The sequence below is a fragment of the Acromyrmex echinatior genome, chromosome 12 (genome assembly GCF_024713525.1).
Source record: "Acromyrmex echinatior isolate Ae372 chromosome 12, ASM2471352v2, whole genome shotgun sequence".
NCBI lineage: Eukaryota > Metazoa > Arthropoda > Insecta > Hymenoptera > Formicidae > Acromyrmex > Acromyrmex echinatior.
The window spans coordinates 4071714-4089763 of NC_141863.1; the positions used below are offsets into that span (position 1 = coordinate 4071714).

General features: G+C 32.4%; 4 protein-coding genes across 6 annotated transcripts in view; 3 read left to right on the plus strand and 1 right to left on the minus strand.

Annotated features, from left to right (window-relative positions):
- Positions 1-148: 148 nt before the first annotated feature.
- Positions 149-3901, plus strand: LOC105152029 (ribitol 5-phosphate transferase FKRP). Its single transcript, XM_011066057.2, has 4 exons — positions 149-278; positions 468-1083; positions 1172-1429; positions 2091-3901. The coding sequence occupies exons 2-4, from the start codon at positions 622-624 to the stop codon at positions 2859-2861; spliced, it is 1491 nt and encodes a 496-aa protein (XP_011064359.1). The 5' UTR covers positions 149-278; positions 468-621; the 3' UTR covers positions 2862-3901.
- LOC105152027 (uncharacterized) lies at positions 1293-10198 on the plus strand. 2 transcript variants are annotated; one of them, XM_087411977.1, is made up of 5 exons: positions 1293-1429; positions 8568-8678; positions 8846-8924; positions 9041-9221; positions 9783-10198. In XM_087411977.1, exons 2-5 carry the CDS (start codon positions 8610-8612, stop codon positions 9982-9984), a joined length of 531 nt encoding a protein of 176 aa, XP_087268103.1. In that variant the 5' UTR covers positions 1293-1429; positions 8568-8609; the 3' UTR covers positions 9985-10198. The 2 variants fall into 2 exon arrangements, with proteins under 2 accessions (XP_087268103.1, XP_011064356.1); XM_011066054.2 differs by lacking the exon at positions 1293-1429 and adding an exon at positions 8175-8456.
- Positions 3561-8004, minus strand: LOC105152028 (dynein intermediate chain 2, ciliary). The gene is made up of 14 exons (XM_011066055.2): positions 7424-8004; positions 7212-7328; positions 6945-7146; positions 6601-6675; positions 6326-6501; positions 6160-6243; positions 5796-5982; positions 5570-5731; positions 5351-5494; positions 5072-5178; positions 4795-4972; positions 4497-4728; positions 4207-4440; positions 3561-4110 (listed from the first exon to the last, which is right to left on the minus strand). The coding sequence occupies exons 1-14, from the start codon at positions 7478-7480 to the stop codon at positions 3933-3935; spliced, it is 2133 nt and encodes a 710-aa protein (XP_011064357.1). The 5' UTR covers positions 7481-8004; the 3' UTR covers positions 3561-3932.
- Positions 10199-14106: 3908 nt separating the features above from the next.
- The window catches only part of LOC105149623 (Tie-like receptor tyrosine kinase), a 187241-nt gene continuing 183297 nt past the window's right edge, over positions 14107-18050 (plus strand). The window contains exons 1-2 of one of the 2 annotated variants that reach the window (XM_087411970.1): positions 14107-14278; positions 15979-16911. In XM_087411970.1, the coding sequence (XP_087268096.1) occupies positions 16743-16911 (169 nt within the window). In that variant the 5' untranslated portion in view covers positions 14107-14278; positions 15979-16742. Of the gene's footprint in view, positions 14279-15978; positions 16912-18050 lie in introns of those variants that run through there. The other variant, XM_087411971.1, reaches the window with a different exon arrangement.

Here is an 18050-nt window from a genome sequence, read left to right on the forward strand (position 1 = left end):
ACTGCGTTCAGCAGAAAATGCAGTTTTGTGCTGAACTATTGCAAAATTCTTTAATATAATTGATTTATGCATTCAGATCCAGTGAGGAATTAAGGGACAAAACCAATCATATTAAAGAATCACTGAACGCATGAACTGATTTATTTTAATTTGCTCAAAGCGGTAAATGAACACCTACGTAAAATGTTAGAAGTCGATTAATCGAGATGAAAACAAACAGGGAAAAAACTCGAATATCGACTCAAAAACAATCGCATTCGATTCATCGATAATCAAAGGTAATCAAAGCTGGCTTATCCTAACCTCAAAATTCTCGCAAAAGTTGACGCAAGTTGATGCAATAACTTCGTGGGTGTTTTTTGGTGTCTTTACCAAATATAAAATGAAACATTCATGTTTGTTAATTTCGTAACGTGACAACTCATCGAGATGAGTTCCGTGAAGACTATTATTGGCCGTCATTCCAGGTTCCAGCATGATAAAAACATTCCGAATTGTTAAATGCTTGACGCTGCAGCTCGATGGCAAAGCTCGACACCTGGACGCTGTGACACCGATACGCGTTGTTCGTGTATAATATAATATAAGATGTAAGATGGGACCGCATCGTGTGCCGTAATAATGCGCCTAAAATTCGTCAGGGCGCTTCTGATCCTCGCGCTGTTAGGCAATCTCATCGTCTGGCATAGGATATGGCGGCTATCCATGGAGCAAAACATGGGCTTGCTGACGCCGAGCGTCATGACAAACGAACACTCACAGAAGCACCAACAGTGTCTGGGCCATTTGGTCACCATTGTCATCAGACAATTCGAGAACTTCGAAAACGATGTGGCGTCCATGGTGGAGTCAGTTTTGAATTCCTTCCCAGGGATACCCGTCTTGATAGTCTGCGATGAACTGCCTTATCCGCCACTGGAGCTGGACTTTGCCAACGAGAGTATGAAGAACGTCAAACTGATCAGCTTAAAGCCTGAATTCAGTAAGTCCTCTGAGGAAAGGAATCCACTCTTCTATATACGTACCAAGTTTGTCCTATTCTTACCTGATGCAACAAGATTGTCGAATAAGCAAGTTATACAGGTAAATATCTTTTGTTGTGATTTGTTGTGATATTTAGAAAACGCTTTCTTACAACAGTTTATTATTCTCTTTGATGTATGTCTTGCAGGATACTATCGCGCAAGTGTCAAATTTAGGGATTGTTATTGTACCAGTGGGAAAGATAGCCTTACATTGTCTTGAATTAGATTTAAAAGTGAGAGAATGGAATTTGAAGATAGCACGAGTTATGGCAACAGAATGTGATAGTGTAATAGGTAAACATGTTACTATGCTTGAGGCAAAAATTTTGAGAAGATTGTCAGATCCATTTTTGCTGCCTTTCACGGACGCGTTATACATTCAGACAACAGCTATTGGTGCAAAGGTAATCCATTTTGTCTAATTTAAGATAATTATTACCTTCTTATTTTATTTTTCTTGAATATAATTTATTGAGTAATAAATTTATTAATTTGTCTTTGTGCAACATATTGATGTTGTGTGACATATTGGTTTTGTTATTTATATCTAATTGGATTTGTATAATTAAATATGAAGATATTATATCATACAAGGATTTTGTGATTAGTTTGTGAATATTTTATCTTCAATTTTGTGTTCTGGTGGCAGTGTGTGAGTGTATAAAGGACCCCATATTAATTATATAGATAATTGGATCTCAGTGAAATGTATGAGTTTGTATTTATATAAGATATAACCAAGATTCAATTTACTATATAATTACACTCTGCACTAATTATATGTGAAAATTAACTTTGGGAATCCAATTTTTCATATAGTTGGTGTAGAGTTCTTTGTATTCCCCAATTTTTTATTTTTAAACCTTTTAATTTGGTAAGTATTTTTTATTAATTATGCATTTCCTTTAAGAATTTTTAATATTTATTTTATTTTCGTTTTTCTCTGTGTTAAGAAAAAAATTCAAATTTATATTTAAAAAAAAGTTTAATTAATTGAATATTTATATTTTTTAAAAATATATATTGCATTATATTTCGTAATATACATTGTATATTTGTTGTTAGATACATATATTGAAAAACTATCAGTTCAATGAGGGAAAGCCATTGTACAGAAACCAACAGGCACAATCCAAGATACAGCAGCTGTATCGTACACGTGAGCGATTGATGTTCGAGAAATTGGGGATAAAAAAAGTTACAAGAGCTTCCGGTTCCGTGGAGTGGTACGGTTGTTCGCGGGAAACTCCGAGATGTTTTGGTTCAGTAATAAACGGTGTGCCATCGTATCTCTATCAACATCGATACACGCCGCCTTGTTGTTTGGCCGGATTGAGAAAAGTCACCTATCACATTATTGACAAATTGGAGGAGGTCGGTATACGGTTCTGGTTGGAGGGCCAATCGTTGCTGGGAGCGATGAGGCATGGCGATATTCTACCGTGGGATCACGAAGTACAAATCGGATTGAACCGAGACGATTTGGCGAGATCGCCGTGGTTGGTCAGAGCTAAGAGCAAGCCGGTCGTTGATAATGACGGCTTCATTTGGGAGAAAGCGACAGAGGGCGAGTTCTTCAAGGTACAGTACTCCAAGGTGAATCGTTTGCACGTGAATCTGCTGCCGTTCTACACGCGCAACGGATCCATGACGAAGGATGCGTGGTTCCTAAAGAATCGGGACTTCCCAGAGCACTTTCTTCATCCAATGTCTAGCATCGAGTTCGCCGGTAGACAAGTGCCATGTCCAAATAATATTAGAGACTTCCTAGAGCTTAAATACTTTAAGGGGGTGATAGAGAATCCAGAATTACCGGGTAAATTTGTCTTTGATTAGTCCATTTTAGATTAATTATATAAGATTATTCGCGGTAGCGTATTGTTGCTTGATTTTGCAGAAATCGATGCTTCAAAAGTCAAGCCATGTTTATCGCTATCGAATTGATAACTATATTGAAACATTACATATTTTATGACATTAGAAATTATCTATGCATGAAAACGTTAATATATCTAAATAAAAATTACAATTTGATAATATCTTTCGTCTACATTGAAGACTTGCGAACATTTCTATTGCCTTATTCGGACTCTACTTTAGTAAGAAATGATGACAAATAATTGTTGTTATCTTTGAACAACTCAGAAGTAAAGTAAAAATCATAAATTTTTTTCTTGCATGACCTGTTAATATATTGTGCCAAATAAATTCAGTATTTTTAATTAGATTTGTAGATATAAATGTTGACACATTTTTCAATACATTTTCATTGTATTAACTTTTTCTAAATTTTTTTATTGTTTACTAATGGATATTATAGTATTGGGATGTATTGTATTATAGAGATTTAAATATTTAATATTTAAAATATATATTAAAAAACACAGATCTGATCTCATAATAATATTTTTTAAATATTTTATTTATTAAATGGAGGCATTTAATAATGTATCTTGGACTATAAAACGTGAAAAATATTTCATAAATATTTATATATATAGTAGGAATTTGATTGTTCAAGTTCTGTGATTATAATTTTTGTAAACAGAATGAGAGAAAGCATTTAAAAATAAATATGTTAATTGCATTTATTACGTTTAAATAATATTTTATCTGAATCATTTTAATTCAAATCATTTTATTTAGTTTCTCTCTCTCTCTCTCTCTCTCTCTCTCGTTGTATTAAGCAGTGAGATGTTATTCTATTTGTTACAATGATCTTTTTTCGGCAATAAGAGTCAGGTACATAAACTACTTCATAGAACTAATTGATCTCTCTATTGTATAATTAGTGCCAATTTATTTGTAAAAATATAGATATGTATATGTATCCGTCTGTTATAGCAAATATTAATAAAGCACTGTTGTTCATAAAAGATTGAAATCCGTGTTCTTATTCATTCAATTTTAAGTAACTGTTCTTACATCTTTAGGTGGAGTCAGTACGGGCGGTTCTCGCACAAAACTGAGTAACTTTTCTAATTTCAAAGATTCTAATTCCGTATACGACAAATGTAATTGCTTCTTCGTTGGTTTTACCTTTATCCGTAAATTTGGAGATAGTTTCAACGTATTCACGGTACCTCTATATGAAATTAGATATTAAGTAAACGAATTACAAATTATATGAAATATAATTTTAAGACTATACAAATTTTTTTAAATTAAAGATAATACTCACTTATCATCGCCAACTATTATAAATGGCAAAACGTTATTAAAAGCTAATCGAGTCAGTTTGTTTTTTCGTTTACTGACGATTTGTTGACTGCAGATTGGTCTGTATTTGTTGACATTCAAATCAAACACTGTAACTTTGCCATCATTTGATACGCAAGCTAATACCGTAGAGCTGTATGGTGCCCATTGAACGTCTCCAATTGGAACACCCAGATCGAACATGAACAAAGGTTCTCTGCGTACAAAGTATTAATATAATAAAATTTGTGTAATTATGAAGATGTAACTTACGGTCTTTCGTCTTCCCAGATCTTGATTCGCCAGTCGCCTGAACAGCTGGCGAAAATGCTGGAATTGTACTTGTTGAACACTATTCGATATACCGGCATGGTGTGTGCTTCTTGATACGTTCTCATGTAAATGCTGCTGTACGCTGTATTGCATTTGTACATTGAACCCTCCTCTGTTCCCACCAAGAAAACATTCTGATCGGCGGGATGAAATGCAATGCACGTTCCGCATCCTAGATTTAAACGGTTTGCATAATTATTATGAAACATAATGATCTCTGGTTTCCTTTTATCATTACCTTTCAGCGTAATCATTGTGCCATCTGGTCCCGGTATAGGAGGTTGGTCCAGGAATAACGTCATAATGGTAGTGAGACCAAGATCATTCTGGTTTAATACCCAATGATTTATTTTACCGTCGATACTAACGCTAAAGAACGCCAGATTTCCCTCCTCTGTATCAGGTGCCCAACGAATCTGTAATCAGTACATATATTTTAAAAATTTTATTGAAAGTTTTTCTCATGAAATTCTCAGTTTTGTCGTAAAGTATTAGAGTTAAAATATTCAACGGACCTCCCATACTAACCCTCCATGCTTTTGCACAACGTCGCTGCTTTTGTATTGCGGTGTGAATGGTGGTAACATTACGTTATAAACCGCCACTGCTCCGTCCATGGTACCTTAGTTAATAAATTAATGTTATCATACAATAATGACATAACAATCACTTTAGAAACTAGATTATAAACTAATGTAAACATTTTATTAAAAGATTTTCATTTTCAAAATTTACATTTCTAAATAAATATTTTTATAATACAATTAAATATTTGAAATGATACTATTTCACACCAATAACTAAAAGATGAGGATGTTGAGCATTAAAATCCAGGCACATCACGGGAGAGTCTGTCGGACAAATCCATTCTGGATACGATGGATTCTTCAAGCTGAATAAGCAGACTGTGCCGTTTGTTATTGGACTGTTAAATGATACTAGAATACATATATTATAATTCTTATTTGTAAACTTAAATATTATAAAAATTAAAATATGCGTATTCTACTAACGTGATCCAAAGGCGACTGCAAAGAGATCATAATATCTACTATTAAAGCACATGTCCGTGATATCATGTTTTTTAGTCTTTTCGTACGAAAATTTCCACAGAGGTAATAAGGAACCTTCGCCTTCCTTGAATTCATCGCTCGGATCATCCCAATATCTATAATCTAACAATTAAAGAAATTTATACTTGAGACTGAGGTTTCATCGAAGAAAGGATTAAAAGTCTACCTTGCGATATATCGTCAAAAATGTTTTGGTTCACCATTCGCTCTAACGTTTTTGCAGCTTGTAACATTCTGTTTGTCATTGCTGAAGATTCCAGTTGAGCTTTTTTCTTCACGTCTTCTTTCTTTGGTTGTGCCAACGGGACTTTCTTCTCCTTTTCCTTTTCTCGTTGTTGTTGAGCATAATCTTCCTATCGACAAAATAAAGAAGGTCAGACTTCTGTATAATATTTCTATTTTTTATGTTTATATCTTTTAAATAAAAATGTTATTCTGCGTGGTGAATGTAATATCAAGTTGACGCATATATAATATTCTGTCAGAAATAAAATAACGTATTAATAATTAATTTAAAGAGAACTTTTTACCTGATATTCGTCAAAAATAGTCCATTGAAGAACATTGATATTGAAAGTCGCAGTAGGCGGAGGTATAGTTTGTGTACTCATATCCTGCAAGGTTTATTTAATTTATTTTTTATATCTATAAGCAAGAGTTTAAATATGTTTAATACATAGAAGAGAATATACGTGCCCTCATAGGATTATCATATGTCAATGCTGCTCTCTCACAGAAGTTAAATTGATTAGGTATTTTCTTGGGTTTTATCTTTTCTATTTCATCTTCCTCAGGTTCCGGTTCAGCTTCCAACTCATGTTCACGTTCGGCCTCAGCTAGCGCTTCTACTGTTTTGTCTATTTCTTCTTCTACTATTCTTATGGAATATGTAATTTATGTTTTTATTTAAAAGAATATCAAATGTGTGATTTGTTAAGTCATGTGTAATTATCCATGTTTTCTATACTTACCTTCTTCCTCTTTTTCTTCTTCTTCCGCTTCATCACGCTTTAATTTCTCATCTGTTGTCTCCTCCTGATCCTCATCTGTATGTGAAATTAGAATTGTGTAAATACATAATTATTATACATATATATGAGAATCTAAACTATTAAGTTTATATTAGATGTAGTAAAAAGAAATCCATTATTTTTCCAATAGATGGCTTTAGATCACGCGTAGACGAGATACAGATTACTAAAGTTATCTATTGGAAAAATAATGGATTTCTTTTTACTACACCTATATATCCTTTTTTTATAATTATTTCATCTAACATAACATTTAATTATTGCAATAAATAAAGAGATTTCACCAAAAGTTCCTCCTGCCAATTGCACTTTGGCTTCTTCAGAGTCTTTGTGTAATATAGTGCCAATTACATTTAGAAGAGTTACTAAATGTGGTGGAGGAGGTAATCTTACAAATTGACGTAATTTCCATGACCATTCGACTAAAGAATCTGGTACCCTGGTATTATGTATAGTTAACACTCTGGCTAATTCCTCTTGTAATTCCTAGGATATTCGAAATTAGATACAGAACTATTCAACAGCAAAATCAAGAGAAACATTAGACGTACTGCTTCTGTTAACTGCAATTGATCAATTGGTTTCAACAAAATTTGCTTTCCTCGCATCCAATCCATATCACCAGCACCTAAATCTTGTCGTGACATGTAATTCTTCGCTGATAAATGCTGTAAAATTTTGATGTTTTAATTTTCTTTAATATGACGAGTTATTACTTTTTTTTTTACTTTATTATTATTATGTTATAACGATAAATATATACCTCTTTACTTGTCTCTAATATTTTTGAGGGTATCTTTTTAGGTATTATCGGTGCCATTGTTTCCTTTCTATTTAAAAATATAGTCAAAGCAATCGCAACAATCTCTAGCAATTGATCAGTTGAAACTGGATTAGCTTTCTCTTCGTATTTTGTTACAAATATGAATATTGCATTCAGTTGTATGTATGTTCTCTCTTTAATATACAGTGATTTACTATTAATGATGAGGAGACAAATTCTATTTTGCCAAGCACTGTTCTGTTTGTTCTTATCAAAGTAGTCTATTTTATAAATGAAGAATATTATTTTTTAATGATTGGTAATATGATTATGATAAAATATATAAAGACATAATAAAAGATAAAAATCCTAAACACTCTTTTCTCATATATCATTCAATACTGAGAAGTCTGTTACAGTTTCCTAGGATACGCCAGCCTTTGATATTGTCAATCTAATTTTTATGATTTTAGTTTGAAATAAAATGCTCTAATCTTCAGATATCGAATCTTTTTTTCACTTGACAGTAAATTTTTAACTTTGTTTTTATATTTAATGTAGAAATTTTATATAGTTTTGGATACAGTTCTGAATTTAATATATGTGTACATATATAATACATATATGTAATAACATGTCATGTGACTGTCAAACATAACTAGTATATTTGATTCAATTCGTGCAGTCATGCTAGTTTTTTTCTGTCGCAACCAGAACAAGCATGCTTTTCTCATTGGGGTTATCTTACGGAGAAAATCAATAATGGACTAGACCACGTAATGTGAACACTCCAACAAGTTGTAGGACGATTATTGCATAGAATCGTGCGAATATTATTTATTAAAATTTGTAAAATATTAGTTTATGCAATTCTCATAACAAGGAGTAACTAGGAGTGACATATTATGTTGTTAAGTTTTGAAAAACTTAAAATGATATATAAAAGCTGTGTGACGTATCAGACATCTGTATTCAACCTCTTTATTGTTTGACTGAATACCAGCTTTTGTTAATTACAGTGGTGTTGTTAATCGTAATATGTGTTTTATATTTATAACATTTCAGTTTTTTTGTTGATTCTTTTACATTTGATCAGCTTTAGTAAGATAAAATAAAATAATGCAGATATTTCTTTCTGTTTTAGATGAATTAAAAGGAGCCTCTATATTTCTAAATGTTTTGAATCATGGAAGATAGTGGTATTGATAGTGATCCTAAAGCTGTTAATCACGTTGAGGATGAAAGACTCTTCTTGGTAAATATCCATCTTAATAAACATATTAACAGATATTTATTATTAGACTTTCCTAATAGAGAAATATATAAGACTATAATATAATATATAATTGTGAGGTAAAAATAATGATTTATATACAAGATAACAATTGTTTAATGATATAAAAAGATCTTAATCTTTTGTAGGGTAGTGATAGCAGTTGTAGCAGTAATAACACACAGGTTTCTCAACGGAATACAACGAAACAGCTGCAAAAGAAACTTGGTACTGAAATAAACTTTTAGTTTCTTATAACATTTTTATTTCAACATTGCTTTTGCAATAATTAGTGCAACTTATTGCTTTGTTGTAATTATGTACGCAATAATGTTGTTCTGCAGAGATACGCATTGAACAGGCGAAACGAATCCAACGCAACTCAGATTACATAAAACTTCCGAAACATGACAATGAAAATGCAAGCAGTTCTGCCGGATTGATATCAATACAAAGATTGCCTATACCACGTAAAAATAAGGAGCACCTTCCTTTAGTTGAATACTGGCACAGCGAAAGTGAAAGGTATTAAACAATCATATATGTATACATAAAGAATTGTTAGATGACGACACTTTATATTATACAATATTTAAAAGTTAAATAATGTTAAGTGAAAATCGACCGAGAATTGTTCAACACAATGATTGAAGAAGCCATATTCAGTCGAAGCGAATCTTAATGAATAATAATTGTGAATCTTATAGTTTCCAACTAAATTGCAATAAATTCGTTACAGTATTTTAAATGCTCATTAGTATCAGTATTATTAAATTATTTGTCAATTTGATCTGTGATATTACTCCACCTTCAGTTCAGAACTATGTTTTAAAACCGATAAATAACTGGCACGCCAGTTTACTTGAAAATTTTTAAGATTTACAAAAATATTAGGCAAGACCTGTGTTTTGATCGAATATGATCTTTACTTATCTGTGTTTAAAAATTGATTTTTAATCTGTTACATAATATATTGTCCTCTAATTAAAGATAGCAATATGTATCTCGATTATTTCACATTTGTAAAGAAAACATCTGTATCAAGTGATCAAGTTTAATCAACGGATTCTATTTGCTTGTGATTAGTGAAAATGAAATGACTCTCTTTCCGACGAAATCGAAGGATTCCTCAAAGCACAAACAAGATCTCACAGACACGTTCAGCATCGGGGAATTAAGTGACGAAAGCGAGGACTCTTTGAACTTGGATTCAGCACAACCACCACATCCCTTCATGCGAACTTACGTACCTACTGGGTGTTTTGCTTGCCATTGCCATATATTATAATGTAATATAGTTTGCATACTGGACTGATCTCATTCAAACTGATTATTATTTAAGTATCAATATGTCATTGAAAGCATATTTAGAAAGATATTACATTTTTGCTAAGTAATTATGTTTCCGCGTTTATTTTGAGTTATGAAATCAATTTGTTGTATCATATTAAATCATCATTGTTTACAGAGAGTTCTTAAATTATTAAAATTATTTTATTAAACCATTGTCTATTGATTTTTTTTTTCGTTATTCAATATTCAATATTCAAGGATCGAGCATCCTGCGAAGAAGCAGGATTGCGATGTTTGAACAAAAGGATTAATCGGTTCAATGAATGCAACAATTTGTTGGGGACAACGCTTTCTTCTTCGTGATCGAAGCAATTATTGTTAAGGATATTATTCAAACGGTGTTTCTCAACGTTCACTAGCCATCGGTAACGCTCACGATACCTATTTTGCATGATATCGCAGCAGGTAATATCCGTTAGGTTTTACAGCAGCGCATTGCTCAAGTACATTCGATTGAATTGGCAAATTAATCAATGAAGCATCAACTTATTGTTAGTCTCTATTTTTATTTAAATAAAATTTCATACGTAGCGATATATAATTTCGATCGAGAAAATAAATTGTAAAAAACATTTACGTATATCCAGAATTATTTATTTAAATATTATATATCTTTTTTTACTCTTGTGTTTATTAAGTAATTGTACAAATTTATTTAATTGTAATTTTTTTAATATGCTTTTTAATAGAATGAACGAATGCAAAGATGAAATATAGCCTTTTTCATTTATTTATATATAAAAAATATTTTATATCAACGAGTCTACATGCATATTTATTTTTTAAATACGTTATTTTTATAATACGTTATAAAAAACTATTACTAGAATAGAAACGTAAATTGTTTTGTGCAAATTTTAGCTGCACAATAGATAGGCATATTTTTTTTATAATTCACTCCTTCTGATTATCCTGCGGAATGCTGCATTGTATAAAAAATACGAAAAAACTGACAGACGATTTTAGAAGATCGCTAACGTGGAACGCGGAATTATAAGTTTGTCGTGCGTTTTATTAGATTGCAATATACTTTTATTAGGTTGCAATATATGTGAGAGAAATTATGGCTCATCGAACGGATACTCTGTGCAATAGAGGAAAACGTTACGATATACGAGGAAAAAAAAAAGACCGTAATTATGCGCTATAATTGAATACAGACGGACAATATTTTTCTTGATAATCCTGGAAATTAATAGAGAACATTCTTTGGTAATTTCATTGCTAAATATTGATATGACCTTGCTTTTCAAACTGCAGGAAATAGAAATTTCCAACGAAGATCTTCGAATAATTGAACATTTCCTTTACAGATTAAATAATTCTCGATTAAAAGTCTTTCATTTTACTCCGAGCGACAGTCTCTTTATTCCTCTGTTTGTACAGATACATGTTTATTACAATCTAGCTGTTTAATGATGTCCTTTTATTTTTTAACATAGAATCTTTATTCTTTTTAGTTCACATGAATTTATATACTTTCAAATACGAAGTAAAATGCCACAGAAGAAATTTCACACGGTTTGCATACCAATTCAAAAGAATAGAAAAAAAGTCTGTTTCTCTCGGCGGCCCTTAAAAATAACTTGGCGTTCTGAAGGCACGCCTAAGTGCGCCGTTGCGTAAATCATAACTTTTCGCATGTGTAAAATCGTCAGTAAGAGTAAAACAATGCCGCGCACGCTTAAGAGAACTTTTCTAAGCACGCACAATGTGCGCCAGATCGTACCGGTGAGATACCGCGTGCGGAGAATACCGGGAGGATGCCCGTTGTAAAACGTGCCCAAACGCGCTCCGTTACGGCATCCCGAGAGAAACGACCTTTTTCCGTTGTCTGATCTCGATCGCGATATGAAACGCATATTGCGTATGCATTTCTTCCAGCTGTAGGAGTCGAGCAGTTCCTTTGGGTGAATGCTGGTAAGATTTTTTCAACTACTCATCAGAATTTAAAAATGCTCCTTTGTTTAGCTTTGAATAGATACATTACTTTTTATTTACTTTATACAATCAAATGTATATATAGGAATTTATTAGGTAAACTTGTTTTGAATTTTTTTTTCTTTATCACTTTGATGATTTGTATTCAGAGGCTTGTGAAAGTAATTCTTTCTGACCTAACAATATTTTTTGGGGTTTTAAAAGTCTTAACATTTATCTAATCTATTCTTACATTTGAAGTGCTTTCATTCATATCTAATGACTTAAAATTACATTATCGACGCAATAATCTAAAAAAAACATTTCTTATCTATTTTTGATCGTGCTGTTATTTGTTTAAAGATTAAAGACATTTTGTAACGCTGATTTACTAAGTAAATATAATAAATCAAATATAATAATTTAAATTATATTTTATTTATTATGTTTACATAATAAATCGACGTTATAAAATTGTTAATATTAATTTATAGATACGTATATCGTATATTTTAATTGATTATCCTATGAAATTTCCTTCCTAATACTGTAATTTGTTAATAATGCTTAAAACAACTTTTATAAAAATATGAAAATAGTGGAACCTGCATAAATGCTACAAGTGATTTAAGTAATTGCATTCTTATGTATCTATTTCACGCTGCTTATGTTATTATTATAACGAAATTTTTATATAACATTTTTTATTATCTCTAAATAAATTAAATATATTTCCTTTTAGCTTCGCGATCATAATATATAAAATGTTCTTTCAAGGATGGAATTAAAAATATTCATAATGTTATTGGAAATATTAAAATTAGAAAATATTAATTTTTAGCTTATCAATAAATACAAATAAAATTTGCTGGAATTTCATTTAAAAACAAATAAAAATTATATATAAAATAAAGTTATTAACATACTGACTATTAAGTAAGATTGTTATTTCAAAGTTATTATTTCAAAATTATTACGACGTTTATTTTAAATATCCGACGCGATGAATAATGGATACTCTCAAAGGGCTCTTTCCGATCGCAAATGCGAACACGAAAATGCAATGTCGTGCTGGTAGCGCGATAGCGTTCTAATTAATGGCTTGTGCATCTGAAATTTATTCCACCTCTCCGCGGTATTCCAGCGAACCGATTTTTAATTAAATCCCTCTCGACAGGCATATGTGCATTAAACCACCGCGTCGCGCTGGTTCGGCTCGCCACGTGAATAAACGTTTGTTGTGTTAAATTCCGCGAGATGCGTGATGCATATATGTATATGAATATTTAACCTCACGTATACGCGCTTTCGTATATTACACGTGTCTACGCAGTGATCTAAGGGAATACCGGAGCATTCCCTTCCTGGATAAATGCAAGATTAATTTATTTCTCGTAAGCAACTCCCGACGGACGCAATAATAATTTTTCGGTAACGTTTTTTTTCAATCGCTTAAATATTTCCTGCGCGTTTCTGTGTTGATGCAAAGGAAGATGTTAAGTTTAGAACTGTTTTTCAGCCAAAATGAAAAAGTAGTCTTTTTTTTTTTTAATTAAAAATCTGTTATAAATAACGAATATCGATTCATAAATTTCGCTAAACCTATTACTATTAGTATATTGAATTTTTCATTATTAATTTATAATCTTAATTTGTATTTTTTAAGATTGTATATTATTTTACAAGTACGATTTTTCTTTCATGCAGTCTCTTCGATATCTGTCATCTGTTTATTCTATTGATCTAATTTTCAAAAAGAATATAATTTCAGAAAGCGATTTCAACGAAAAATATGTACTTTCATGTTGAATTCATTTGAAATTCTACAGTATATACATATACGTAATGAGAACTATGCTAAATACGCACTAAATAAGCTTTAACATCGTTTAAGCTTTAAGTGCGTTCTGATCCATTCTAAATTGGAGAAACGCACGAATCCAGCTCCCGAGTAAAAATGTTCAGATTTTGGGCTCGTAGCGCTTATATACCTTATCTAGATAGCTAGCGCGCTCCAATGAGCGTTCAGGTACAACACCTGCGGCGAGGCATCGCACTCATTGGCTGGCGTGCGAGTGGTGGGGTTCGAGCCTGACGGCTAGTATAAATAGGATGTAAAGGTGTAGCTCCCCTTCTTTCGCGTAATAACTTTTCGACGTTTCGGTTTAACTTTGAGATCGTTGCCGGTTTCGCGGAAAAAGGAAACTGATCTGATTTCAGACTTGAGATGATTTTCCAGAATAACGTACTCTATCGAAATCGAAGTATAAAACGAAATGATAAAGGAATCGTTGGAATTTGGCAATGAGGTAAATAATATAAAATAATTAGAGATTAACTTTAATAGATAAAAGACGCGCATCGAACGATGTCTGTTTATTATTGAAATAAATATTTTGCGCGATTTGTTCATTTAATAGAAGTTCAAATTATTCTAATTGAGAATGAAATTTTAGAAAAAAATGAGGAATAGTAATTAAACGTAATGCACAATGGAACAATTTAAAATATGAGACATATAAATATATACTTATATTTGTAGATATCCATTCTACATTATATTTAATTTCTATTTTTAATAATTTTTTAAATATTTATTCCTATTAATATTTATTTTTTTTAATTTTGAGAATTAAAAAAAAAGATAAACAGTAAATTAAACAGAGATTAAAGATAATCTACATTGGTAGAAATAGACATTTTCTCTACAAATCTAAAAATATCAATCATGAAAATAGTTGAGGACCGACAGCTTATTCGATTTACTATTCGACTCGACTTAACGCTCTGTTCTTTTTAGTTGCATTTCTTGCACAATTTAATTCTTCTTTTACAGCTAAAAACAGAACAGACCATTGACTCGGAGTCAGGTCAGTAAATCGAATACGTTATTAGAGGGAAGATATAGAAGCGTGAAATGGCGCTGTCTGAAGTGTGCCGTATTTCACTTTGATCGATCAATGCGTCACGCTACGCCAATGGACTTGTCGTGTAACGGGGCTTGCGGCACGGTACGCTGCCCGCGCACTCGAAACCCATCGTACTTCCTGTACCAACAGCTTTTTTTTCCCGAACGACTGGGCTTAATTAAATCCCGACAGGCATATGCCATGCCTTCTCGAGGAAGAACGAGCATCAAGGTTGTTGAAAATCCCGTTTACCGCAGTTGCGCCATCGCACATCAATGCACTATGTCAGAAAATACGGAAAAGTAATTTCTTCTCCCATCATTTTTTTTTTAAATAATGATTTAGAAAACGCCTTTCTTTGTTCTCTTAATTTTACATTTCTGAATCTTATTAGGCGAGACTTACAATATTTATGGGAGATTTGGAAATCCTATTGTTAAAAATTATTCGCGTTTTTTAAAATTCGCGTACATCTTAGAATCTTTTATCTTTCTATTTAATTGGACTTTTTGTAACATATGATTTAAAAAAGTGATAATGTAATATGATATAGAGGATCTGATCGAATAACATATAAAAACGGGCACGACGTGGTTCCTTATAAAAAAATTAAAAAATATATATATAGAATATTTCTCGATTTTCTGCTTAGTTTGCCAGAAAATTGAGTTTGAAAATCCGTTGCGTATGTATGTCGTTACGGCTATTAAGCTACGGTTCGTCGAGTGACGTATAGTATTTATAAACAATGTTTACATGGGATCTAAAAGCTATTAGGTTCAAGGAAAAACACAAAGAAAATTTTTAGCAAACAAAATTTTATTTTCTCAACGACAAAATTGTTTGTATCGACGCACTCTCTGTTCGTAGAATTCATCGTCATGATGATTTGAATAAAAACTGACATGAATATTCGACATCATAAGTCGCAGAGCGTTGTTTATAAATACTATACGCGGTTCGCTCGACGACGTAGCTTAACCGTAATAGCATACATACGCAACGGATTTTCAAATTCGATTTTCTGGAAAACTAAATAGAAAATCGAAAAATATTCTACATATTTTTTTACTTTTTTATAAAGTATATATATGTTACAGGCGCGACGCGAGTTTGTGTAGTATATAACAGCATGGAGCAAACAGCGAAGCGCGTGGTCCTCATGAATGAAATTGGCTGCGGATCGCTGGACCACGTGACGCACGCGCAGTGATGCAAGGAGGAGAAGGTGAACATGACAGTAGTGGGTGCGCGACTCACGTGAAGATAGATTCGCAGTTCGATGCGCGCGCGATTAGTTCGGTGAACGTTCGAGAGATGTCGCGACATTCGCGGCTCGCTCGCGTGGCGGTTGGCTTGAAACACCTGACTGTAGTGACTGTGGCGTAGCAGTGTAGCATGGGCTGGTGTGGCGGGTGCATACTTCTTTCAAAACAGGTAGCACGCGCTACCGGGTGACAACATTCACGATTCCCCATTCTTTTCCTTCCTTTTTTCCTTCCTCCCTCCCTCCCACTCTCTTTCTTACCTTGTCCGCATCCCTGTCGAAGTATAACGGTAGCGATCACGTGACACTCCCGCGATATTTACGCGGCGCAGCGTGGCTAAGTTCACATGGAGTACCATCGCGGAACGACGACGTCGACAACATTCGCAAAATCGTTTCGAAGTCATCGTTCCCGTCGTCGTTTCGAAGGTTACCCGTCCGTCTGCGAGTTCCTCGGGTAGAACGCGCGCGCGTGCAGTGAAAGAGCGTCCGGCGTCTTCCGGATTCGCGAGATCAGAGTAAAAGAAAAACATGTGACCGGTGGGGTGAAGATCGGAGTGCGGAAGAGTGCGTTGGAACGTGTGCGTTTGCTGAAAAATGACGCTCGTCATCGGCCGGACATCGATGAGGACGGTGTTGCTGACGTCGTTGCTGCCGATTTCCGTGGTGTTGGTAGTGCTGGCGCGCGCCGGGGATGTCGCGACCTTGGAGTACAGCGTAGAACCCCTTCCGGCATCCAGGGAGCAGCGGCCGCGTCCGGATACAGGTGAGTCAATTGAGATTTTAGCATTCTATTTTAATTCGCTCTTGGCGAAATCACTGTCGAGATATTAATCAATTCTCGATTGTTTCTATGAGAGAATAATACATACTAATTTCATTGTATTGTAAATACATATAAAGGGGCTGAAACACATGAGAAAAGTATATAGGCATAACATGAAAGCGCGAGAATAACTTTCATACACTGTTTCCTTCTTCTATTTTTTTAAACTTTTAATTTTACGAGCGCTTTATTATTTTTCAATCATGCTTGTGATAATTTATTCTGACGATATACATAAATAATTAAATTCGTTAAATTTCGAGTATAATAGTTGAATATTTCAATTTATAACATTGACGAATGAAATAAAAAGGCGAATTTATTTATGAAATTCAATATTAATTATGATATTAATATATTAATTATAATATTAATATATTAATATATTGTATAAATGTTAATATATTATAATAATATCATAAATACAAATTATGATATTAATACCTAATTTCTTAAATACCTAATTTCTTAAATAAGTTCGCATTTCTATTTCATTCATCAATGCTTCAAATTGCGACTTTCAACTAATTTACTAATGCACGAATGATAGAAAAGAACATATTCTGATTTCTTTTATTACATTATTATCAATCTATGCTTATATATATATATTATTCTTCTTATATTTAACTGCTTTTAAATTTAAATTTTTATCTTGATTTCTTGTTGCTTCTCTATTATTATAATTAATATTTAATTTTATAAATAAATCTGCATTTCTATTTCATTTATCAACATTGCAAAGAAGAAATTAAGAATTATATATAATATATAAATCTTTTAATACATACATTCAAATGTTTCTAAGTTTAAATTTTTATCTTATTTTCTTATTGCTCTTGGAAATAATATTTGTATTGGTAATTTTCCAATCACGCACATATTTGTAATAATTTATTATGACAACATATAATAATATATAAATTAGTCAGATTCTAATGATGTCTAATAATATAGTCTTAATTTGCAATGTTGATAAATGAAATAGAAATGCAGATTTATTTATTGGTCATTATAAATTTTTACTTCACTATTTTACATATATTAAATTATCTTTTATATACATATATATATATATA